Here is a 26,424-nt window from a genome sequence, read left to right on the forward strand (position 1 = left end):
ATATTTGTGAACTAAGTATGGAGTATCTATTTTAGATTTGGCTTAAGTGCATAAGGTATAGGAGTTGTTATTTAAGAAGTCATTGTTATTGTTTTTTTTATTTACTCCTTGTTATTGCTTAATAAGTATTAATAAGTATGGAGAAGATAAATGAATTGTTATAATACTTATTAAGCAATAACAAGGAGTAAATAAAAAAAACAATAACAATGACTTCTTAAATAACAACTCCTATACCTTATGCACTTAAGCCAAATCTAAAATAGATACTCCATACTTAGTTCACAAATATTTTTCAATAAAATTTTGGAAGAAGTTTTTTTATCATCTTTTTTATCACAGGTCGAAACTCAACATGGTGGGAAGATTCTTTTCTGTTTTCTTCTTCTTCTTCTTCAGGAAATTTGTTCAAATCAAATTCATAATCTGCCTCTTCATTTAAATCAAAATCCAATACAACTCTTGATAATACTTCATCTTCGTTGTCATCTTGTTCTTGTATCTTGTCAAAAGAGTCTTCCACTATTTCTCCTTCTTCTTGCTCCAATGAGTCTTCCACTCTTTCTTTTTTTTGAACATCCATGGAGTCTTTTGTTGTTTCCACCAGAGCTCTTTTGTTTTGCACTTGATAATTTAAACAATGCTACTGATCCTTTTTATAGAATTTTAAGTCTTCAATTGGTAAATTTGTTCCTTTGACAAAATTTAATGCTAATACATTTTTCTATGTAACATTGGAAGCTATCATTTGAATTTAATTTTTATTGACCAGCCAATACTTTGAATAGGAATGGGAGTTATGTATGGGAATGAGAGTACGTATTAAGAAAGAGAATTTTATGGAAAATGTGGAGTGAGTTATTACATATATTAAGAAAGAAAAATTTATGAAAAATATAAAGTTGAGTTATTTAAATAGTAAGGGTATAATTGACAAATTGTAACATTAAAACATCAAAACGACACTTAAATAGGAACAAAAAAAATCTTCTAAAACGACACTTAAAAAGAAACGGAGGGAGTACTTCTTTTTTTTTCGCGATTAACAAAATTTAAAAAAAAAAATTGAAAAATACAAAAAAAAAAAAAAAGATGTAGGACTTCTTAAGAAATTGCTCACGTACTACTTTCTCCCAAGCATGTTCAACAGCAAGGTTTTGATGAGACTTGTTACATTAGTGTTAGCAGAGTCGTCTTAAGTTTTTAGAGGTTTTGTGTAGGTTAATTACAGTTTAACCATGATAAAATAATTGGAGGTTATATTTAACCAAAATTTAGGTACAGTTAATAAAAAAAAATTGAGGTCATGTTCGATAGCCCGCTTGTGTACGCGCTCAAAAACGATCGTGAGTGTTAGTATGATCGGACTTGATATAGGGATGTTAATGGGCCTTAAATCCATTCATCATCTCCGTCTCAGATCTCCGTCACAATGGGATTTTCTCCCCTCATCTCGAGTCTCGCGGATCCATGGATCCCTATGTTCCTCCAAAAGTCCATAAACACAAAAAGAAAATTTATCAAATTAATAATAAAAGAATTTAAAAACTAACTAGATGAAATTAAGAAACTAATAGTCTACTATAAATCTAGTAGTATTGTTTTAATAACATTTAATCAATGCTTAATAAAGTCATGACCACCAAATTTTTAAAGTTAAAAAAAATTAAAATAATCATTTAAATTTTATTTTATTTTATTATTAACATTACAAATATTTAAAAATAATTATAAAGTAAATTATATGAAATAAAAAATAAATATCTATATAAATTTTAAATTAATTAAGGGTATAATGATATTCTAAGCGAAAATGGAAATATTAGACATCTTCTTCTCTAAAGTGTCTTAAGAAGGACTTTGTTTCGTCCTGGCATAAATTTTTTTCATTCTTAGAGACCAAAACTGAAATAATATTTCTAATCGGATAACTCCCACTTTAATAGTATTTTTTTTATTAACATTTTTTTATTATTTTGATTACCAAAATGAATAGAATTAACTCGCATATGCTTATTTTCTTGTTTTTACACCCGTTATCAAAATGAATATAATTAATGTGCATATATTTCTTTTCTATTTATCAGTGGTAATTTTGTGTCGATTATCAAAATCCAAAGAAATTTACTAAAATCGTAAAAAGAAATGCATCATAAAATTTTTCCAAAATATTACTCATTTTAATACTACTAATATAAGAGATCTTGAATCAACAAAGTGTTCAATTTTATGGTTACAAATCATTACCCTTTTTAATCAAAGGATCTTCGTTAGTTTTAACATGCCCTTTTCATAAAATGAGAAATTTAACCAAATTAATCCACTTATTATGGTGTATATGTAACAACGTGGTACTCACAAAGTCATTGAATCTCAAGGAATATACTTAAAATCAAATATCAACAAAAATAGAAAATAAAAAAAAAATCTTTACATAGTTATTAAGAGAAAAAGATAAGGCAATGAGAGGTGGGGTACACTACAAGAATGTGTGATCCATATTACTCTTAGAGATTTCAATCAAGGTCTCATTTTGCCACAATTTCACTTAAAAAGTTTAAACCATAATAGCCATACACAAAATTCTTAAAGATTCTGCTGTTATTGTTACCTTGTGGCCCCAAAAACAAGCAATAGTTGGTAAGATATAATAATCATCATAAGCTTATGAAAATCAAGAATCATTTTCCAAATTTGGAGTGTAAGAGTTTCAAGAATATTGATCCAATCCAACCACTGTTAGAGGCTATCCATGTCTAACATGTGTACATAGTAGAGACAGTCTTGCCTTGATTGATGCAGACAATCTTATAACTTAAGCAAATACTACTCTTAAACAGATGTTTGTTTGTATGAGAAACTGACTAATACTATGTGCTGCTCTTTTTTTTTATATAATCAACTAGTTGATTTGAAATTATGGTTTTTATTTAGTAGTCTTTGACTTGAAATTATGTACTTTCCATTTATGATCTTGCCATAGGGTGAGTTCTAAGATAATTTGTTCAGCTTTCGGATATGCTGCTTATTGTGTGGGTACTTTCCAACTATCCTTACCTGTTTATCACACTTGCCTTGTACTAGTTTATATTCTCTAAGAAAAAAAGGATCAAATAACATAGTAGCTAATTGATTGCAACATATAGATCATATGTCAAATCTTTTATTCATTCCAAAACAACATTTAGAGTGTGATGATGAAATTCTTTTAAGGAAATATAATTTTATGGATAATTTAAAATCTACTATATTAATTCAATTTTTTTCTTTTGAAGAATTGTCAAATAAATAAATTTTGATGAAATATTTTTTTGCAAATTAGTTTTTAAAATGGAATGTTCTCGCTCAATCAATTCACTCTTACAGGTCTTGTATTTGAGGGACTATGAACAAGAATATCTTGATCAGACCTAACCATCATAAAATAAGCTCATTGAAGGTCAAAGAAATCGGCACATCAAATCTTCAACATGTAAATGGCATATAATATTTGAATAAGAAAGGACGAGGACGAGATCATGTGGCAAACACGTGATTAAGCTTACTCCCCTCCGTATATGTTTGGTTTGGCGTTTGCTTTATCAAATTCACATTAAAAATCACGTGCTATTCATAACTTCATAAAATCACATTAAAAATTGCATTGTGATGAGAAAATAGTGGTTGAAAACCTCATCCAAACATATGATTCCTTTATGTTGTATCTCGTAGGAGAACGTGTCCAGTCATGTTTTAAGTAAGTTCCACGAGACCCTCTCGAATCAATAACTGAAGTATTCGTGGTCCTATGAGTTAATTGTTAAGAATAATAAGTCAAGTGTGAGTTGAAGTCCCACATTGGTTATAAATGTGGATACTTAAGCATTTATAAGTGGGAGAACTCATACACCTATCACCTTAAGATTTTGGGTGAATATATGGTGTGTTTCTCACAAAGGTGTTGCTCAAAAAGAAGTCTCACAATGTTCAATGTTCCCTAGTGAAAAACACCATCAACATATGTGTCATACCCCAAAATTTACCTGTTGATATTACAGAGCATTCCTCAAGACCCTCCGATTTGTTATGCAAGGCACTGACATCAAATGGACAAAAGCCCAGCTCACAACAGGCCCAATCCAAAGGCGGCCCAGAATAGCTTGCTCGCTAGGCGAGTAATTCCTTCGCCTAGCGAATACTTCATCATGATACTCGCCCAGCGAAGCATCAGATCCAGAAAAAAGCCCAGAATAGCTTGCTCGCTAGGCGAGTAATTCCTTCGCCTAGCGAAGCTTGCGAAAATCTGAAGTTTTGGACCTCATTTTAAGCCCATTAGGTCACCACCACTACTACTATAAATACCAGCTCCTCAGCCGCGAAAAGAACACACAGACCCAGAGGGAGAAACACGGAAACGCACAAACAAGCGGACGAAGGACGGAAACCCTGGTGCAAAAACCTTGCTAACCTGAAGGCAGCCCATCCGCGCCGAAGCTACCGCCGCCCAACTCAATCCGGCCTCCAAGCAATCAATCCCTTTCACTATCGCAATTGCACACAGGTTTGTGTATCACCGTTGTTTTACGTTTCCAATTGATCTTCTTTACATACATGATGCATTCCGATTAAGGTTTTGATATGTAAATTGATTTCGCATGTGAATCCGAGTATGAATATCCTGTATAATTGTATCTGCTATGCCTGTGATCAAATGCAATAATAGTACAGGTTTTCGGAAGTCGTGCTGCTGCCAAATTCCAAACCCGTGGCCGCTCGCTAGCTCATCGCTAAGCGAGCCTGCAGCGAGCCTTCGCTGAGCCTTCGCTAGGCGAAGCAGAGGCGAACGGGACAGTGGCTGCTTTGTCCCTTTGTTGTCCATTTTATGTTTATCTAATCATGATTCTGTATTATTTGGCTTAAATTCCTGATTGTTGTATTTATTTTATGATGCAATTTCTAATTGTATTTTACCTCAATGCTCTAATCCGTGTGTTGCATGGTGTAAAAGCTAGCATACTTCCAAAGAAATAGCCGGCTAGGCATGCCGCTTTAGGCGTGGACATTCTTGAGGAGATGGCTTTTGGATGACCTAAGTTTAATATGGAGATTCATCTTGAATCACCAAGCTTGATTTTTTTAATGTATTGATTTCATTGATTTACTGTGGACCTAATTACCTAACTGATTATGGCTATTTAATTAATTGTTAAAATCCGGACTTTAAATAAATAATATCGGACCTCTCTTTATTACCCCACGATTACGTAATACGGTCATGTCCCGCGAATGTGGGGATACACTTAGCAACGGCCCTTCGGTTAAATCATCATAAAATAAATCATGGTCCCTCGGATGTTGCCTTCGAAAATACGATTTTGTCCCTCGATGACCCTTCGGTGTAGCCTACGGTTAAATGATGATCGTCCCTTCGAATGCTAAGGTATCCTTACAACTGTTGCCTTCAATGACCTATCGATGACCCTACGATGACCCTTAAACATCCAAAGGATAAAACTACTTACTTCTCAATAGTAAGGACAGTTTTACCCTCATAAGGATAGGAAACGTTCATAACGACCTTAGGAAGGTATAACTCTCAATTACTGGATCATAACCTAAAATATTTTCAACACCTCACACCTTTCAAAATCTCTTTTGGAAAATCACCACTTGGTATACATTCATACTAGAATCATTACCGAGTTATAAACCATTTTCAAAATCAAATGAGATAAATACTTTGTATACATTCATACGAGAATCATTACAAAGTTAAACTCTCTTTTCAAAACATTTTCTAAGCCATTCACAAGCACTTTTTCAGACAAAAATATAAGTGATCCAGTAATTAAGAGCCCATGGATAACCATGGATACAAAGGGTGCTAATACCTTCCCTTTGTATAATGTACCTCCCGAACCCAAAATCTATTGAGGTCTTTCCTGTTCTTTTCCACCTTTCCTTATGGGATAAAAGAAAAGTCGGTGGCGACTCTTGCTATCCGCGACATTGCGATAAAAAGCAAAACACCCCAAGTCAGTTCACCGTATGACAGAACTGGCGACTCTGCTGGGGAATACTTTAAAAAGAGAGGTTACCTTAAAAACAAGATCACTTATTCAATTTGTCTGATTTATTTTTAAGGGATTGCTTGGGTATGTTATGCTTGAGTGAAAGATCCTACACCCGGATCTAGTGTACCTTAGGTAAGTAGCAAGAGATCATCGCGACTGTCCGGCGTATACTGGAATGGTCAAAATGATGGCTACGGTTAATGTGGCACTTTGGATGTCCTGATGTTCCTCATGTTAGTTGAGGAAATATTTGGCATTCGCGTGGTGTCATAAAAGCATTAACCAGACCTTTAGAACCCTAATTGACTCATCCTGGCCATTAGAAAGTAGTGAGATAACTGGCTTCGGTTCCGACTGAAGTTGGTTGAGACTCGATACTACACTCTTTGAGATTGGACTTTAGGGAAGCTTCGGTCAACCACTTGGTGTTGCACTGAAGTGGACTTAAAGGAAGGTCAATGATTGGAGATCCTTCTAGAACCCGGTTACTATTCTAGGACAGGTTGAACCAACCAAACTTCAGTGGGGAGGGTACTTACCTATGGAACTCATGCAAGCCTCAAAACTTAGGAATGATTGGTGTGTGACTTGCTTGTGCTTGTTGTTTACTTAACATCTTAACATCATAACATCATAACATCATGACATCATAACATTGTACTAACCATTTCAAGGACTTAGGGATTTAACTTTGCTCTGTTTTGTATAAACAAAAAAAAAAAAAAAAAAACAAAAAAAAAAAAAAAAAAAAACAAAAAAAAAAAAAAAAAAAAAAAAAAAAAAGTTTCCTTTTTTGGTAGTTTATGCAAAGTTAAATTCCAAAAGTCCTTGAAAACATTTCATACATTGCATAGCATAACATAGCATAACAGATACTCTAAAGGGATCAGTGTTCTCACGGTTTTCCTCCAAACAGAAAAATGGATCTCGAACAAACTGTCAAAGATCTCCATACTCAGAATGCTCAATTCAAGAAGATGATGCTAAGCTTATCCAAGGGGCAGGAGGAACTGAAGGCTCTTCTGGTCGAAAAGAAGAAAGACAAGAAAGCTGTGAGTTTCATTAACCCAGGAAGAAGGCGTAAAGGACAGGCTACGGGAATCAAATTTGGAATCCCGAATGGTCCAGAAGATGAGGCGGAGAATGATTCAGAGGAAGAGGATGCTGATTTCTCCAACCCTGAGGATGATGATGAGAAGTATGAAAATGAACAGTACTCTCCGAGAGATGATAAGTACAAATTGCTGGAAGAGCGCATGCTAGCCATGGAGGGTCAGAAGACGCCCGGTCTGGATTTCGAAAGTTTGGGTCTGGTCTCCGATGTGACCATTCCTCGCAAATTCAAAATCCCCACTTTTACTAAGTACGATGGTGCGTCCTGTCCTCAGATGCATTTAAGGGCTTATGTGAGAAAGATTCAGCCGCATACCACTGATAAGAAACTGTGGATCCACTTCTTCCAAGAAAGTCTGTCTGGCACTCAGTTGGAATGGTATTATCAGCTCGAGAGCTCTGACATCCGCACCTGGACTGATTTAGCAACAGCTTTCTATAAGCAGTACCAGTACAATTCTGAATTAGCGCCTACTCGGCTACAGTTGCAGAATATGACTATGGGATCTAAAGAAAGCTTCAAAGAGTATGCTCAGAAATGGAGAGATTTGGCTGGCAGAGTCAAACCCCCTATGACTGACCGAGAATTAGTAGACCTGTTCATGGGTACCCTGACTGGCCCATTCTACAGCCATCTACTGGGGAGTTCTTCATCAGGTTTCACTGAACTTATACTGACAGGTGAACGGGTGGAGAGCGGCCTTCGAAGTGGAAAGATACAGGCAGCTACCTCTACAAGCAGCAAAAAGTCCTACCAGGGGAAGAACGAATCAAATGCTGTGTACGGTCAAAAGGGTCGTAACAAGAAAAACCGTGACCACGACGTTGGAGCAGTTACGATTGCAGCACCACCATCTCAAAACTTCCAGCCCAAACAGGACAGGCCAAGAAGGCAGTTCACCAGGATCAATATGACCTTGGCACAGGCACTGCAGGGAATGCTAAAGGCAAATTTGATCACCCTCAGAGATCCTCCTACAAATCCCAACACTTCCTCTTCTCGTTATAATCCCAATGCCAGGTGTGCATATCACTCCGATAGCCCCGGGCACGATACAAACGATTGCTGGCCATTGAAGAATAAGATTCAGGATATGATCGAAGCTGGAGAAATTGAGTTTGAGCCTCCGGAGACTCCTAATGTCATCACTGCTCCTATGCCTAACCATGACAAGACTGTTAATGCTGTAGATGACGGTTCTCACATTTCCAATGTGGCGGACTTAATATCTCCCCTCCCGATCATAAAGAAGAATTTATTGCAAGCTGGTTTATTTCCAGGTTGTGCTGAAGATTGCAATCTCTGCATACTCCGGCCCGAGGACTGTTTGAAATTGAAAGATGGTATTCAACGGCTGATGGACGATCGTACAGTTCTCTTCGAAAGGATTCCTAAGGCGGAAAACTCTATTGAAGAAATATCTGTGATTGCTAAGTCCAAAGGTCCAGTGAAAATTACCGCCACCAGGGCGCCTGTGAAGATTACTGCTGAGCCCAGGGTTGCTCCCCTAATCATCACTGCACCTGGCCCGATCCCGTATTCCTCAAGCAAAGCTATTCTGTGGAATTATGGCGGTGATGTTTACGTCCATGGTGTGAGGCAAGTGGATAATGCTGCTAATACTAGTGGCATTGTTGGGACTAGTAAAATTACTCGAAGCGGAAGGATCTTCTCTCCAGAAATCTCACCTCCTATCCTTGAAACTCGAGGAAAGGAACCAGTCAATCCTTCTCAGTCAGAGACACCGGTCGAAGTTACTCCCGAAGATGTTGCCAAACAAGAAATGGAGGAAGTGCTGAAAATCATTCGCAAGAGTGATTTTGATGTTGTAAAACAGTTGGGGCATACCCCGTCTAAGATCTCGATGTTATCCTTGCTATTATCTTCTGAATCTCATGCCAATGCATTGATAAAATTCTTGAAGACCGCTCATGTACCTCAGGAGACATCTGTCGATCAGTTCGAAAATTATGTTGCTCACTTGGCTGTTGACAATGGCCTAGGCTTTTCCGACGCTGATCTGACACCAGCGGGAAAGAATCACAATAAAGCCCTGCATATCTCCATTGAGTGTAGGGGAATCACTTTGTCCCATGGGTTGATCGATAATGGCTCTTCCTTGAATGTGTTGCCGACAGCTGTGCTGGATAAGCTGGATTGTAAAAGCATTGAACTGAAACCTAGTGACATGGTGGTACGTGCTTACGATGGTGCGAAGAGTGTTGTCCATGGCGAAGTAGTCCTCCCTATCAAGATAGGACCTCAGGTCTTCAATACTACCTTCCACGTAATGAACATTCGTCCTGCCTATTCCTGCTTACTGGGACGCCCTTGGATTCATGGGGCAGGTGCTGTAGCTTCGTCTCTCCATCAAAAGTTGAGATATCCGATAGAGGGTAAGATTGTCACAGTGTGTGGAGAAGAAGAGTACATTGTCAGTAGTGTGCATACCTTCAGATACGTCGAGATGGATGGTGAATTCATTGAGACTCCTTGTCAGTCATTTGAAGTAGTTCCTCCGACCGTTCCTGTCCTTAAGCCAACTACCTGTGTACCCAAGGTTATTCGTGCTCCTCCTGCTATGATTTCTCTGAAGGACGCTCAAGCCGTGGTTGAGGATGGTGGTCGTACTGGCTGGGGTCAATTGATCGAAGTACCATACAAGTCTGACAAATTTGGCCTGGGGTTCAGCCCTGACAAGAGTCAAATTAATGCTGTAGAAAATGCTGACAGTGATTGTGACCTGGATAGCTGGATCTACCCAACAATTGGCGACGGACTCAATAATTGGAAGGCTGAAGACACTATCCCGATCTCCTTTAGTCAGGAGTAATTGTTATTGTCCATTTAGTGTTGCAAATCTTTAATTTTTCAATTGAACTTCTTAAAGCATTGTGTCTACGCCCGGGGCACAATAGCTAATTTGTTAAGGGTTTTGTCATTTCATAAGCATATTCATATTCAATAAATCAATGGACTTTTTCGCATTCAAATATTGCGCTCTTTATTTTTCCTGTCGTCTTTCGAACAAGCTATGCTTTCTTACACACACTCACGTAACAAATTGCAGATCCGTATCCACTATGGATCCTATTGATAATAATTCCGCTACTGTTCATTATGACTTTGAAAATCCGATCTACCAAGCCGAAGATGGAAGTGAGGAAGATTGTGAAGTCCCTGGAGAGCTTGCCAGACTATTACTGCAAGAGGAAAGGACTATACAGCCACATGAAGAGTCCCTCGAAATTGTAAATCTGGGTACTGAGGTAGACAGAAAAGAAGTCAAAATAGGAGCAGGATTGGAAACCAGTGTCAAGGAAAGATTGATTCGGATGTTACATGACTATGTAGAGGTTTTCGCTTGGTCTTATGAAGACATGCCCGGGTTGGATACTGATATAGTGGTGCATTGGCTGCCTACGAAGGAAGACTGCCGTCCTGTCAAGCAAAAGGTTCGCCGCATGCGTCCTGAAATGTCCGAGAAAATCAAAGTCGAGGTTATGAAACAGTTCAATGCCGGTTTCCTAGCCGTTACTTCTTATCCTCAATGGGTTGCTAATGTGGTGCCAGTGCCAAAGAAGGATGGTAAGGTACGAATGTGCGTAGATTACAGAGATTTGAATAAAGCAAGTCCCAAGGATGACTTTCCACTCCCGCACATTGATGTTCTGGTAGATAACACCGCTCAACACAAAGTATTCTCATTCATGGATGGATTCTCGGGTTATAATCAGATTAAAATGGCACCTGAGGACATGGAGAAAACTACGTTTGTGACGCAATGGGGCACTTTCTGTTACAAAGTAATGCCATTCGGTCTAAAGAACGCCGGGGCAACGTACCAGCGTGCTATGGTGGTTTTGTTCCATGATATGATTCATCGTGAGATAGAAGTATATGTGGATGACATGATAGCTAGATCTCATACTGAAGAGGAACATCTCGATCATTTATACAAACTGTTTGAGAGGTTGAAGAAATACAAGTTGAGATTGAACCCGAACAAATGCACTTTTGGAGTAAGATCCGGTAAACTCTTGGGCTTTATTGTCAGTGGTAAAGGAATTGAGGTTGACCCGGCTAAAGTGAGAGCTATTCAAGAAATGCCAGTTCCCCGTACGGAGAAAGAGGTCAGAGTTTTGTTGGGACGCTTGAACTACATTGCCCGATTTATCTCCCACTTGACCGCTACCTGTAAACCCATCTTCAAATTGCTGAGGAAGAATCAAGAGATGATATGGAATGACGAATGCCAAGAAGCTTTTGACAAAATCAAGAACTATCTCCAGGAACCTCCAATTCTGATACCACCAGTCGAAGGAAGACCTCTAATCATGTATTTGACCGTGTTAGAAAGTTCAATGGGGTGTGTATTGGGGCAACATGACGAGTCTGGTCGAAAAGAGCACGCCATATACTACCTGAGCAAAAAGTTTACCGACTGTGAAACAAGATACTCACTGCTCGAGAGAACTTTCTGTGCTTTGGCCTGGGCTGCTCGCCGACTAAGACAGTATATGTTGAATCAGACCACTTTGTTGATTTCTAGGATGGATCCCATCAAATACATGTTCGAGAAGCCTGCCCTCTCCGGAAGAATAGCGAGATGGCAGATGATCTTAACAGAGTACGATATCCAGTATACTACCCAGAAAGCAATCAAAGGAAGCGTGCTAGCTGATCATTTGGCTCATCAAGCGGTGGACGATTACCAATCTATGAATTTTGAGTTCCCAGATGAGGATGTCATGCTTGTTACTGATAATGGAAAACCTAAACCAGATGAAGGACCCGAATGGGGATCCCGATGGACTATGGTCTTTGATGGATCTTCTAATGCATTGGGCCATGGTGTTGGGGTTGTACTCATTTCTCCCGAGGGTTACCATACGCCTTTCACGGCTAGACTATGTTTTCATTGTACCAATAATATGGCTGAGTATGAAGCATGTATTTTTGGACTCAAAGCTGCTATAGATTGGCGAATCAAGTTTTTGAGCGTATACGGAGATTCGGCTTTGGTAATCAGTCAGATCAAAGATGAATGGGATACTAAACATCCAAATCTCTTCCCTTATCGAGAGCAGGTAATGACATTAATCCCATACTTTGAAGAGATTACATTTGAACATATTCCACGAGAAGAGAATCAGTTGGCAGACGCATTAGCTACCATGTCATCTATGTTCAGAGTCAAATGGGACGGTGAAACTCCCAGGATTACCATTGAGCGACTAGATGAACCGGCATACTGTTATGAACTTAACACTGAGGGAGTACGGGAAAAACCTTGGTTCCACGAAGTAAAAAGATATTTAGAAGCTCAGGAATACCCTGAAGGGGCATCCATCAATGACAAAAAATTCCTGAGGAAGTTCTCCGCTAAATTCTTTCTGAGTAATGGAGTATTATACAAACGTAATCATGATTCAACTTTGCTTCGCTGTGTGGATAAAAAGGAAGCAGAAAGGATTATGGAAGACATGCATGACGGTATTTTTGGGACTCATTCTAATGGACATACAATGGCCAAGAAGATTCTGAGATCAGGGTATTATTGGTCTACCATGGAAGCTGATTGCCACCATCACTCCAGAACCTGTCATAAGTGCCAGATCTATGCGGATAAAGTACATACACCTCCTGCTCCATTGAATGTGTTGACAGCACCTTGGCCTTTTGCAATGTGGGGCATTGATATGATTGGAGAGATTAAACCTACGGCTTCTAATGGACATCGCTTCATTCTCGTCGCTATTGATTACTTCACAAAGTGGGTAGAGGCAGCCTCATTTGCTTCTGTCACCAAGAATGTGGTGGCACGGTTCATCAAGAATAGCCTTTTTTGTCGATATGGCATCCCTGAAAGAATTATCACTGACAATGGTACTAATTTGAACAACAAGATGATTATTGAACTCTGCACGCAGTTCAAAATTAAACACCATAACTCCTCTCCGTACCGGCCAAAGATGAATGGCGCCGTATAGGCTGCTAATAAGAACATCAAGAAGATCATACAAAAGATGACAGTAACGTACAAAGACTGGCATGAGATGTTACCGTTTGCCCTACATGGTTATCGCACTTCAGTACGCACTTCGACAGGGGCAACTCCTTTATCTTTAGTCTACGGAACGGAAGCTGTTTTGCCAGTGTAAGTTCAGATTCCCTCTCTAAGGATCATGAAAGAGGCGGGTTTAAGCGAGGATGAATGGATTCAGACTCGACTCGATCAGATAAACTTGATTGATGAGAAGAGACTTGCGGCTGTTTGTCACGGGCAGATATATCAGAAGCGCATGACCCAAGCATTTAACAAAAGAGTCAAGAGACAGGTGTATCAAATTGGCAACTTGGTGATCAAGTGTATCATTCTATCACAAGGGGACCCCAGAGGCAAGTGGACTCCCACATACGAAGGGCCATTTGTGGTTAAGAAGGTATTCTCCGGTGGAGCCATGATACTTACTACAATGGATGGCGAAGACTTCCCGCATCCTGTGAACGCGGACATAGTTAAAAAATACTACGCATAACAGAGACCCGCTAGGTCGATGTACCTAGGCAAAAGTAAGGGCATCCCGGCGAACCAAAAGGGTTCGGGCAAAAATTAGGGATAAATATATAAAGACGTATACCCGGCAAGTCGGAAACCTGAAAAGGCGGCTTGGGCAAAAAAGGGTATCCCGGTGGACTGAAAACCTGAAAAGGCGGTCCAGGCAAAAATTAGGGATTAAAGCGTATGACTATGTCCCGTTCTCTGTCAGCTTCAACCAAGTTCAAGGAACTGAACAAGCCAATCACTTCTATCCGCCAGCAGGAGATGAGATGCTCAAAGACATGATGACAGTAGTGGAATTAAAATCAATAGGACTTTCTCGGCATAGCTTTCTCTTTGTGTTCTTGACAATTTCCTCTTACTAGGATTTTTGTCTCCTTGTACACAGATGTAACACCTCAAAATTTGCCCTCCTCTCTTGGGACTAGCATTAACATATTTGCATTTCATTTTAGGTCATTAGGCATTTCATATTGCATAACATGTGGTTACATAGTGCAAGCCATCTTCCCAAGTCTTAATCAGAAGATGAGGAAGTTCAAAGGTGCAAGCCTAGGTTTTGTTGACTGATCATGGGCCATCTGAGGATTGGGCTGTGAATTAGGGTTTTATGATCTCCAAGGGTATTGGTCTTCATCTTGTTTGAATTGATGCATCATCATCATCATGATTGGATGTCATCAGAAGATTGAAGCTCATTCCTTGAGATTAGGGTTTTGACCACTGGTCAACCCTAATCAGTTGTATTGGGCCAGTCAGGGTTTAATCAGGAGATGGGGTTTGTGGATGATATGAGGATCATTCTATGATTATATGGTGCTTATTGAGGCTAGGGTGTCACCCTTGAGCCATTTCAGTTGGAGATTGGGGTTTAAATTGATCTATGCATTGCCAGATTCATCTATCAGATGAAAAGTCAACTGTGGTCAACTGTACATGATCTGATGGATTTGGAGGTGGAGATGAGTTAGACACACTTCATTCATGTTGGAACAAGTGTTAAATGACATTGCAAAGCTTAAAACTGAAGAAAATCAAGTCAGGACAAAAACTGCCAAAAATAGCAAGTGACTTGTAATTGAAGTTTCCAAAAATGGAAAGTTTTTGACCTCAAAAACAGAAGTCCAAGGAAGCTTCAAATGAAAAATTGTTCAACATGACAGATGTAGATCTTGTTCTCACCTTTCCAAAAAGTCCAAGAACTTGAAAATCCGATGTACGGTTTGCGAAATATGGCTCATTGAATTTCAGAAAAGACCGTAATCAGGAGGCCATAACTACCACATACTTTGTCCAAATTGCAAGTTCTTTATATGCACAAACTCCATTTGACATGTACTTTGAGGGTGCATCATTGGATTTGTCCAAAAATGGCCAAGGCAAAAAGTCACTTTTCAACTGGACAGCTGAATTGGACCAGGGGCAAAATCGTCCAAATGTCAAAATAATTGGAATTTTCGAATGGGACTTTTTCCAACACCTCAGGAATGGCATTTTAAGTGTGTTTGAATATTCATTTCATGGTTAATGCACATAGTTTGAGTTTTGGCATGAAAAATGAAATGGTCAAAAATGGATACTTTGCATACACATAGTGAAAATGAGATTTAAGCAACCAATTGGAATGGGAATTGTTTCTACACTTCACATATGGTGTTTTGGACATGTTGGAACCAAGTTTGAGCTGGCATGAGCTGTCTAAAGGAATTGACCATTTTGCCCTCACTTACAAAATAACAATTTCCATTAACCATGTCATTTTGCTAATTATGTGATTAGAGCTACAATTAAGCATCCATATATAATCCAAATCATTTCCTAATCATAACTAACTCTCACAATTACCAAGAACAGATCTAGAAACCTCTCATTCTCTCCATTTTGCTCAAGAACACACCAATCTTCAAATCCAAATTTCTTCCTCAATCTTCAACCAAAACTTGATTTTCTTTTTGCTGTGATCTTGTTTTAACATGTACTAGGACTGTTTTCATGATTCATCATCAATCAAGCCTTGCATCGCAACTGTTCAAGAACACCTCAACAATGGCAAATTCGAATTAAGAGCAGTAGAGGTCGAAGCAATTGGAACTGGACACGTCATTCATCTTCCACAAGGCTCTAGTACAACTGTTTTGAAGAGTTGGAGCTTAAAGCTGCGATTTACGCACTGCCATTGCCGGTATGTCGAAATTTTGAATCTCCCGTTTTGTTCGATTGATAGGTGCTTTGTGTAGTGCATTTCTTGTAGAATCCAATGGTGCTTGTGGTTTATAGAATGATTGAGTGAGTTAAGAGAAATCTCGATTTGAAGTTTTGTGTTCAAACCTTTAATCGTTCGATCCGTCTAGCATAGTTAGATTTAGGTTGATTAGGTTATATATTCATGATCTATGCATCGAGACCTTTCCAACGGTTATTAATTTGTGAGATTTGGTGATGAAATGAGCAAAGTCGAAGCTACCGTTGATGAACACGGTATTGCCGCTCGAAGAAGAAGATGAATTGTTGGATTATGTTTACTGTTTGATCCGTGTTTTCATGTAATTTTTTGAACAACTGGTTTACCGCGGTACTGTTTCGTTAACTACAAGATGCCATTAATAATTCATCCAATTTAATTATATTAATTCAAATAAATCCTTAAAAAATTATAAACACTTTAGAAAATTCATAAAAATTCTAAAAAATATTTAACACCTTAAAAAAATTCAGAAAAAATAGCAAAAAAATCCTAAAATTATGGAAAATTTTTCTATGGCTTTGTTGACTTGTGTAGAATTTTTTTGACCTATTGGTCAAAGTTGTGCATGGCAAAAATATTGTTTGACCTAGGCTTGTTTCACATGTATCCATTTTTGCTACATTCTACCAATTTGCTCATGAAATGCTCATATCATAAAATAAATGGCTGAAAATTTTTGTGGTGGTTCTTGACTCATTGAGGATTATTTATATGTAAATTTCATGAATTTTTGATACCTGGTTAGAGAGCAGCAAATTCTGGAACTTAGGTGTGACAATTTGTGTCACACCTCTTGATGTCAACTTGTTGAATTTAATTGGATGACCTATGCATGTTGGAATTGGCTGAAATTTTGCATGGTGAATTGTTGATATGTTAGGATGTTGTATGAATTTTTGTAGAATTTTTCATTGCATTTTCAATTTAATCTTGATTTTTCATTTCTGGTGATTAAATTTGCAAGTCCATGTGACATAGGTTGGTAGATTGATTGGGAAATCCTCATATTGTATTGTATGGCCATGAAATTTGATATGAATGAACTAGACACATGTTAGGACCTCCCTGTTTTGGTCTCATCCATTTCTTTTTTGTTTTCATTGAGTTATGAATTTTTTAAGTGGATGTATGCCTTGATGGTGTGAATTGAAGCATGAAATGGTGTCTGTTTTTGTTGATTTTCATTGACATGGTTTCATTTGCCCAATTGAGCTCAAATTTGACATGGTAGACCTTGATTGACCCCTGTTTAGGTGTAATTAATTTGAGGATTTTTGGATGTGTTTTGGTATGGATTTGAATGCAATACTTCTGTTTGTATGTTTGATGCTACACTTGAGCCCATTTGGATTGTTTTGTGCATGAATTGAGCATGATGGATGATATAAACATGATACCAATGATGTTTGATCTTGTTTGATGTTAATTTGATGTTGGATGGTGGATACCTTGCTGTTTTAACCTTTTTTCTTGCTTTTGGACCCTAGGCTTGGCCTAGTGGTCTAGTTGCTAATATTTGCTTGATTTTTCAGGATCCAAAAAGCAATGCACATGGAGAATGATCCAAATCCAATTTTGATTGATGTTGTGGATGTTTGTACACTAACATAACATTGTTTTGTAGGTGTTGGAGCTTGGGCTTAAGCCTTGAGCTTGCTTTGTGTTGTATTGTTTAAACTGTTTGATTGTTTGCTGTATAGTTTGTCTGATTGAGTACTGACTGAGTTTGATTGTTTCCAGGTACTTTAGTTGCTCAGTTCCTTGTGAACTATTGCTTTGCTTTGCATAAGCAACTTGCATTGAGGTAGGTCTTCTTGACTTCATGTAGTCTGGAGACCCGGCTGTTACCGGGCCGGGCAAATTGTCTGAAGTCCTCCTTAAGAGGCAATGCTTGTGTATGTTTATTTTCAAGCCAAGCAGGAAAAGCCCTTCAAGTAAGGCAATTGGTGGAAGGTAGGGACAAGCAACCTGTCCCCCACTATTCAGTTGAGTCTTCTCCTTGCTCCCATTACATGGTTGTAGCATCGAGATCAAAAGCCCAAGATCTGTTGTGTCAGAGTCATCGAGTATAGAAGGGTTCCCCTATTCTGGACCCATGCTCATTTGTCAGCTCTCCCTGGTTAGGGATAAGAGCTGTGAGGTCTGATCCTCACTTCACCCATCATCTGCTTCACCTTAGCCTCGTAATGGCGAGGTTAAGAGCAAACACAGCCCGTACAGACGACTTGCTGAGGCAGTCAAACCTGATTGATTGAGCCCCCTTGTTTGGCTATAGTGCGTGTTATGTGGATATCTGATTGACATGCTTGTTTGAGATACCTGTTCTCATTTGATGATATATGATTGTATGCTTGTGTGCTAGCTTCTTTCCTGGTTAGGTTAGTTTGCTTATGCAAGTAGGATAGAAAACCGAACTTAGGGTTAACGATGCATGACAACATTAGGCTCGAGTCTCAGCTCCCTAGTTGTGTGTCTTTCCCCAGTTTCTGGTTAGCAATTTAGTCCCTTTCAGGGGAACTACATCGCCCTGATCCTCGTTCCAGACGAGGTATGTAGGCAGGTGGTCGTGCGAGACCACTCCGGGCAACCTTTTTCTTTTTGCGTGCGTTAACCTGTTATCTGATTGTGTTTGGCTCGGATGCCGACGTAAGCCCAGTGATTGGCAGTCGGGCTCCATGTTTGCCGTTTTGATTGTGTTTGGCTCGGATGCCGACGTAAGCCCAGTGATTGGCAGTCGGGCTCCACGTTTGCCGTTTTGAGTGTGTTTTGGCTCGGATGCCGACGTAAGCCCAGTGATTGGCAGTCGGGCTCCATGTTTGCCGTTTTGATTGTGTTTGGCTCGGATGCCGACGTAAGCCCAGTGATTGGCAGTCGGGCTCCACGTTTGCCGTTTTGAGTGTGTTTTGGTTCGGATGCCGACGTAATTCCATCCAGTGGTTGTCGGGCTCCATGTTTGCCACCCTTGTTTGTTTGTGTTGTTTTGTGTTGTTTGGCGTGCGTAAGCCGAACTACAGAGGCTCTGATTCTTGTTCCAGACAAGATATGTAGGCATAAGGTGCGATACCTTATCGAGCTCCCTTCTCCTAACCCCACCTGCGTTCCCCTGTGTGTGTGTGATGTTTAGCAACCTTTTCTTTATTCTAGGACGTGGATCCCTAGGAGTACCTAGGACGTGAGGGGTGCTAATACCTTCCCCTCGCGTAACCGACTCCCGAACCTTTTCTCTCTGGTCGCGAGACCATGTCTTTCCAGGTTTCTCTGAGCGTTTCCTTTCCCTACCTTGGGATAAATAACGTTTAGTGGCGGCTCTGTGTGTTTTTATTTTTAGGCTCGCCGGTTGATTTTTCGCAGGATGCGACAGCTGGCGACTCTGCTGGGGACTTCTCGATGTAGACCTGTGCTGGTCCATCGTCCCTAAGCGAGTCTCTCCTAGCTTTTTAGGATTGGTTTAGGTTGCTTGTGTGCGCTATTTATTGCATTTATTATACTAACCATTGTTTATATACTTGCATTAAATACGTGCATGCATCATTACTATCATGTTGTTGCCGTCCTCTGTGCAGGTGGTTCCTCTGTTTGGGGTGGGTGTTCTGAGTGGGGCTAAAACCCAGGCCCGAGTATACACCTAGGACTAGTGTGGTCTCACGTTGCCTCTTTCATGTTAAGTCAACATGTGCCTGGCGGCGTGATGTGCCACAAGCCGGACGAGGCTCACTTGATAGTGCTCATCTCTGTGGATATTCCGCTTTGTTTGAGTCACTCCATTTGAGTTGTTGACTCTGGTGACCGATCATTCCCGGATCTTTGGTTTAGACGATTTTAAGAGAGCTACAATGGCACACCCGAAAGGGCAAACCCATTGAGTATCTCCGCCCGATTGTCGAGACCATTATCCGCCTTAGGGTGACTTGTTTAGAACTTACCTGTGAGGGGAGGGTTGTTCTGTCAGATGTTTGTTCAGATAGCCTTCAGATGGTGACTTTTGATCTGTGATTCAGAGACATAATTATAAGTCGGATTTATGGTCATTTATTGCCGTGACGCCGGAGTGCTGTCCGTGACTTATCAGTGGGGATCCGTTTATTTCGGATTCCCCGGGCCGAGATATTTTATCAGTGGGGATCCGTTTATTTCAGGATTCCCCGGGCCGATTCAGATGATTATAGGTGTCTGCTCAGAGATTGTGGTTTGGTGATGATGATGATGTATCAGTTCCGTTTATTTCGGAACCCGTGGGTCAGATTGGTTACATTTCTCCTCAGATGGTTATGACCAGTTCAGAGGTCAGATTCAGTACGGAGGATCAGATGACTTGAAGGATGGCACAATCCATTGCATTCATGCATCAACATCATTCTCACTTTGCATTCATCTGCACTCAAACTCACGTCTAGCCATATGGGGGTATTATGGATTGAGAATCTGGTTGAGAGACATCTTGAATTTCAGAATGTGGATGTCAAAGTATTATCTGTCTCGATGAAACCAGGATCGAAAGACAGAAGCTTCCTCATATGGATGGACGTTGCATTCATGCATATTAACCTGTTTGCTGTTTTGCAGGAATCATTGCTCGTGCTCGTAGAACTGTACCTTTGCACTCGACCCGTCCTCACAGATACTTTACAAGGCGGAATACACCCAGACTCATGGAGCTTCCTAATGCCGATATCCTCGAGCTGAAAGACAAGATGAGCGAACTGATCAACATCATGCAGGGTTTTGCAGTTGGTCAGAAAGCTTTGGTTGACAAAGTTGAAAAGCTCGAGCGGGCTTCAGCTGTTAACAGTGTTGTTAATCTGGATGGTGTCTCCAATCAGGGGCTGGGTGGATCCAGAGACGGTGAAAAAAGAGAAACTGTGGGTATGGTGAACAACGATGCTGGTGGATTTGGTATCGCTACTGGTGGTGGGCCCGGTCTGGGGCATAGTCTGAAGGATAGTTTGTTCCCTCCGTTCTTCGGGTTTGATGATGACAGAGAGGAAGACCGAGAAGCTGACCAATTCTCCATGCACAACGAGCCATTCGGGCAGTACAATACCCAGCCACAAAACAAAGAAATCCAGTTGCTGGCAGAGAAGGTAAGGGCTCTGGAAAGCCATGCTACTCCGGGGTTTGTCAACATGTCCAACATGGGATTGGTGGAGGGAATTGTGATTCCTCAGAAGTTCAAGGCGCCTGCGTTCGATAAATACAACGGTAGTTCTTGCCCGGAAACTCATCTCCAGGCATTTGTTCGCAAAATCTCAGCATACACGGCAGATCAGAAGCTGTGGATGTACTTCTTCCAGGACAGCCTGTCCGGAGGTTCCTTGGAGTGGTACACTAAGTTGAGATCGTCCGATATTAAGAGCTGGCAGGATTTGGGAGATGCTTTCTTTAAGCAATACCAATTTAATGCAGACATGGCTCCGAGCCGTACCCAGCTGCAGGGTATGTCTCAAAAGCATAATGAGGGCTTTAAGGAGTACGCACAAAGGTGGAGAGAACTGGCTGCAAGGGTGCAACCTCCTCTCGTCGATCGTGAGATGTCGGACTTATTCATGGGGACCCTGCAGGGGCCGTTTGCAGAAAGAATGGTGGGATGTCATGTCACCAATTTCTCTGACATCGTGGTGGCGGGGGAAAGGATAGAGAGTTGGTTGAAGCTGGGTAAGATACAGAGTGGTGCGTCTTCTTCTTCCTCCGGTTCGAAGAAACCTTTTGGAAATAATGGTGGGCAGAGGAAGAAGGAAGGAGACACCAGTGCAGTCTATACACAGCGTGGACCCAGTAGGGAACGTTACTTCCAGCATACCGCTGCAGTAACAATTCCTGCTGAGTCTCATTCAGCACAACCGCAACAACAACAACAGCAGCAACAGCAACAAAGACAACAACCCTTTCAGCAGAGACAACAAAGGGCTGGTTATCAGATCCGAGGCAGAGCGCAGGATCGTCAATTTGATAGGCCTCCAGTGAGTTATGCTTTCTTGTTTAAGAAGCTGCAGGATTTGGGCCTTGTGCAGACCAGAACTCTGGCACCTTTGAGACCTGATCAAAGGCCAGCCAGTTATGATGAGAATGCTAAATGTGAATTCCACTCGGGTGCGCCCGGGCACAACATTGAGAACTGTAAAGCTTTTAAGCACACAGTTCAAGACCTGGTGGATTCCAAAGCCATTAATTTTGCTCCATCTCCCAATGTCAATGCCAATCCCATGCCCGCGCATGGTCAAAGGGGGGTGAATGCAATTTCTGAGGAAAGTCGAGTTGGGCTATTTGATGTTGGTCAGCTGAAGACGCCTTTGATTGAGGTCAAAAGGCAGTTGTTGAGGAATGGGGTCTATCCGGGCTGCGGATCTGATTGTGCTGAGTGCACTATTTCTGCAAATGGTTGTGAGCTTCTGAGGAAGCATGTCCAGGGGCTGATGGACGATGGGGAGATTGTGATCGAGAAGTCTGAAGGGAAGAAGGAGGAGGTCTCCACCATAACCATTTTCTATGACCCGGTTGATTTGTCTAACCTGGTGGAGGAGGCTCCAGTTACCATCACGGTACCTGGGCCGATTCCATACGACAAAGAGGATGCCGTGCCATGGCATTATGGGGGAGAGGTATACTGTAACGGTGAGAAAGTTAAAGAGCAATCTGCTAGTGAAACCACCGTGCTAAAGGTGGATAATGCCGGTCCCAGCGGTTTCACTCGCAGCGGTAGGTTGTTTGCTCCCGATGCTTTGAGGAGGGGGGAGGAAGAAAAAGATAAAAAAGAAAAGGCCGAGGCTTTAGCCAGGGCGAAGGGGAAGGCTGCGGCAGATAGTGGTAATACTCCTGTGATGACACCGGCGCCTGCGGGGTCGGATAATAAATTTGATGATGAGGCTGAAGAATTCCTCAGAATAATCAAAAAGTCGGAGTATAAACTGGTTGATCATTTGCAGCAGACTCCTTCTAAGATCTCGATTCTTTCACTGCTGTTGAGCTCAGAGGGTCATAGGGAGGCTTTATTGAAGATATTGAAGAAAGCCTATGTGCCTCAGGAGATCACAAATCAATCAGTTGGAGACGGTTGTATCCAACGTGCATGCTAGCCATGGGTTGGGCTTTACTGATATGGATTTGACCGTAGATGGGAGGAATCATAACCGGGCTTTACACATTGCAATGGAGTGCAAAGGAGCCGTGCTTTCGCATGTGCTGGTTGATACCGGCTCCTCATTAAATGTGTTGCCAAAGAAAGCCCTGGCGAAGCTAAACTGTGATGGGCTGATTTTGACCCCGACTGATCTGATTGTGCGGGCATTTGATGGGTCAAAGCGGGCTGTATTTGGGGAGGTGGAATAGCCAGTGAAGATTGGCCCAGAAGTGTTTAAGTCGACCTTCTATGTTATGGACATCCAGCCAGCTTACAGTTGCTTGTTGGGTCGCCCATGGATTCATGCTGTAGGAGCAGTTACATCGACTTTTCACCAGAAGCTGAAGTATATCTGGGAGGGCCAAGTTGTTACTGTCTGCGGAGAGGAGGACATCTTTGTCAGCCACCTGTCTTCGTTCAAGTATGTTGAGATGGATGGAGAAATATGGGAGACGCCGAGTCAGGCTTTCGAAACCGTCAGGGTGGAGAATGCCCTGTTCGCCAAGCCAGAGGAAGAGAAACCGTCCATCGCTTCCTATAAGCAGGCTGCTGAGGTAGTCAAAAGCGGAGAAGCTCCAGGCTGGGGCAGAGTAATGGAGGTCCCTGAGAAGAAAGACCGTTTTGGGGTTGGATATCAACCAAGCCGAGGCTCCGGGCGAGGAAGAGGGGGTCGTACGTCTGTAACTTTCACGAGTGCCGGAATGCTGGATCCGGACCACATCTGTATGATGGGTGAAGACTCTGACAGCGACTGCGACATGGACCACTGGATAAAGCCGTGCGAACCAGGGATGGAAATCCAGAACTGGAAGGCCGAAGAAATCATCCGGGTCACTCTCCTCGAAGAGTAATATTTTTCCTGTTTTCTTTCTTATTGGCATGCAAACCATGCGTGTTGCCCGACACGTAATGGTTCATTGTAAGGGCCTCCTCATGTCATAAATTTGCAGATTTTGCATCATAAATAAAGGATGTTTTTCAATTAAAAGCGGTGTTCCCTGTTTTTCATTTATTTTTGCAGTTTAAAAATAAAAACAAATAAAAATGGCAATGTTTTCATTTTTCCTTTTTTTAAATTTCTCACACCGGTTCTAAAGCAATGCATGAATCAACATTCATGCAGATGCGATTCCTCTCCGGATCTCATTGGTAACAATCCTGTTACACCCTTGTATGACTTCGACAATCCAATCTATCTCGCTGAAGAAGAAGACGAAGAAGATTGTGAACTGCCAGGGGAATTAGCCAGGTTGTTAAAACAAGAGGAGAAGGTGATTCAGCCGCACGAGGAACAGATTGAGGTTGTGAACTTGGGTACCGACGAGGTCAAAAGAGAGGTGAAAATCGGGGCTGCTTTGGAGGAAAGTGTTAAGGGCAGATTGGTGGTGCTATTGAAAGAGTATGTCGATATCTTTGCCTGGTCTTATCAAGATATGCCAGGGTTGGATACCGATATTGTTGTGCACAAGCTACCGTTGAGAACAGATTGTCCTCCAGTGAAGCAGAAGTTGCGCAGAACTCGACCTGATATGGCGATGAAGATTAAGGAAGAAGTGCAAAAGCAGTGGGATGCTGGTTTCCTTGCTGTCACTAATTATCCGCCATGGGTTGCGAACATCGTGCCAGTCCCGAAGAAGGATGGGAAGGTAAGAATGTGTGTGGACTACCGGGATCTGAATAGAGCTAGTCCGAAAGATGATTTTCCGCTACCTCACATTGACGTGTTGGTAGATAATACTGCTCAATTCTCGGTGTTTTCCTTCATGGATGGCTTTTCTGGCTATAATCAGATCAAGATGTCGCCAGATGATATGGAGAAAACAACGTTCATTACACCGTGGGGTACCTTTTGTTACAAGGTGATGCCATTTGGTCTCAAGAACGCCGGTGCTACTTATCAGAGGGCCATGGTGACTTTGTTTCATGATATGATTCATCATGAAATTGAATGCTATGTTGATGACATGATAGCAAAGTCCCAGACAGAAGAGGGGCATTTGGTAGATTTGGCTAAGTTGTTTGACCGGCTGAGACAATTCAGACTGAGGTTGAATCCGAACAAGTGCACTTTCGGAGTGCGGTCCGGTAAATTGCTGGGGTTCATTGTAAGTGAGAAAGGAATTGAGGTTGATCCTGCAAAAGTAAAAGCAATAAAAGAAATGCCTGAACCGAGAACAGAGAAAGAGGTTCGTGGTTTCTTAGGTAGATTGAACTACATTTCACGGTTCATATCTCATCTAACAGCCACGTGTGAACCAATCTTTAAATTGTTGAGAAAAGACCAAACGGTCAGGTGGAATGATGATTGCCAAGCGGCATTTGAAAAGATCAAAGAGTATTTGCAGGAGCCTCCGATTCTGATGCCTCCTGTGGAGGGAAGACCGTTAATTCTGTACCTGACAGTCCTCGAGGGGTCTATGGGGTGTGTATTGGGGCAGCATGACGAGTCTGGTCGAAAAGAGCATGCCATATACTACCTTAGCAAAAAGTTTACCGACTGTGAAACAAGATATTCACTGCTCGAGAAAACTTGCTGTGCTTTGGTCTGGGCTGCTCGCCGACTAAGGCAGTACATGTTGGTTCATACCACTTTATTGATTTCCAAGATGGATCCGATCAAGTACATTTTTGAGAAGCCAGCATTGACCGGGCGGGTTGCGAGGTGGCAAATGATTTTGACAGAATATGATATACAGTATACCTCTCAGAAAGCGATCAAGGGGAGTGTATTGTCTGATTACCTCGCCCAGCAACCCATTGATGATTATCAACCGATGAAGTTTGAATTCCCTGATGAGGACATCATGTTTCTTAAATCGAAAGATTGCGAGGAACCGATCCCGGAGGAGGGGCCTGACCCTGAATCCGAATGGATTCTGATGTTTGATGGGGCCGTTAACGTGAACGGAAGCGGTGTTGGTGCTGTTTTGGTTACGCCGAAAGGATCCCATATTCCTTTTGCTGCCCGGCTAACATTTGAGTGTACCAACAACGTAGCTGAATATGAAGCTTGCATATTGGGTATTGAGGAGGCTATTGATTTGAGAATCAAGAACCTTGTGATATATGGAGATTCAGCTCTGGTGATAAATCAGGTTAACGGGAAATGGTATACGCATCAATCTCATTTGGTTCCGTATCGAGATTATACGAGGAGATTGTTGACGTTTTTCACCAAGGTGAAGTTGCATCATGTGCCTAGAGAGGAGAATCCTTTGGCAGATGCTTTGGCTACTCTGGCCGCCTTGATTAAGGTGCAGAGGTGGAATCAGTTCCCCCATGTTGAAGTGGGACGTCTGGATAGACCGGCTTATGTGTTTGCTGTTGATACGG

General features: G+C 41.3%; 1 protein-coding gene across 1 annotated transcript; it reads left to right on the top strand.

Annotated features, from left to right (window-relative positions):
• The first annotated feature begins 15,404 nt into the window (after window positions 1-15,404).
• LOC127086269 (uncharacterized) lies at window positions 15,405-23,057 on the top strand. The gene is made up of 2 exons (XM_051026991.1): window positions 15,405-17,781; window positions 20,541-23,057. The coding sequence occupies exon 2, from the start codon at window positions 20,627-20,629 to the stop codon at window positions 23,045-23,047; it is 2,421 nt and encodes an 806-aa protein (XP_050882948.1). The 5' UTR covers window positions 15,405-17,781; window positions 20,541-20,626; the 3' UTR covers window positions 23,048-23,057.
• The last annotated feature ends 3,367 nt before the right edge of the window (window positions 23,058-26,424 follow it).

The sequence above is a fragment of the Lathyrus oleraceus genome, chromosome 5 (assembly GCF_024323335.1).
Source record: "Lathyrus oleraceus cultivar Zhongwan6 chromosome 5, CAAS_Psat_ZW6_1.0, whole genome shotgun sequence".
NCBI classification, from domain to species: domain Eukaryota; kingdom Viridiplantae; phylum Streptophyta; class Magnoliopsida; order Fabales; family Fabaceae; genus Lathyrus; species Lathyrus oleraceus.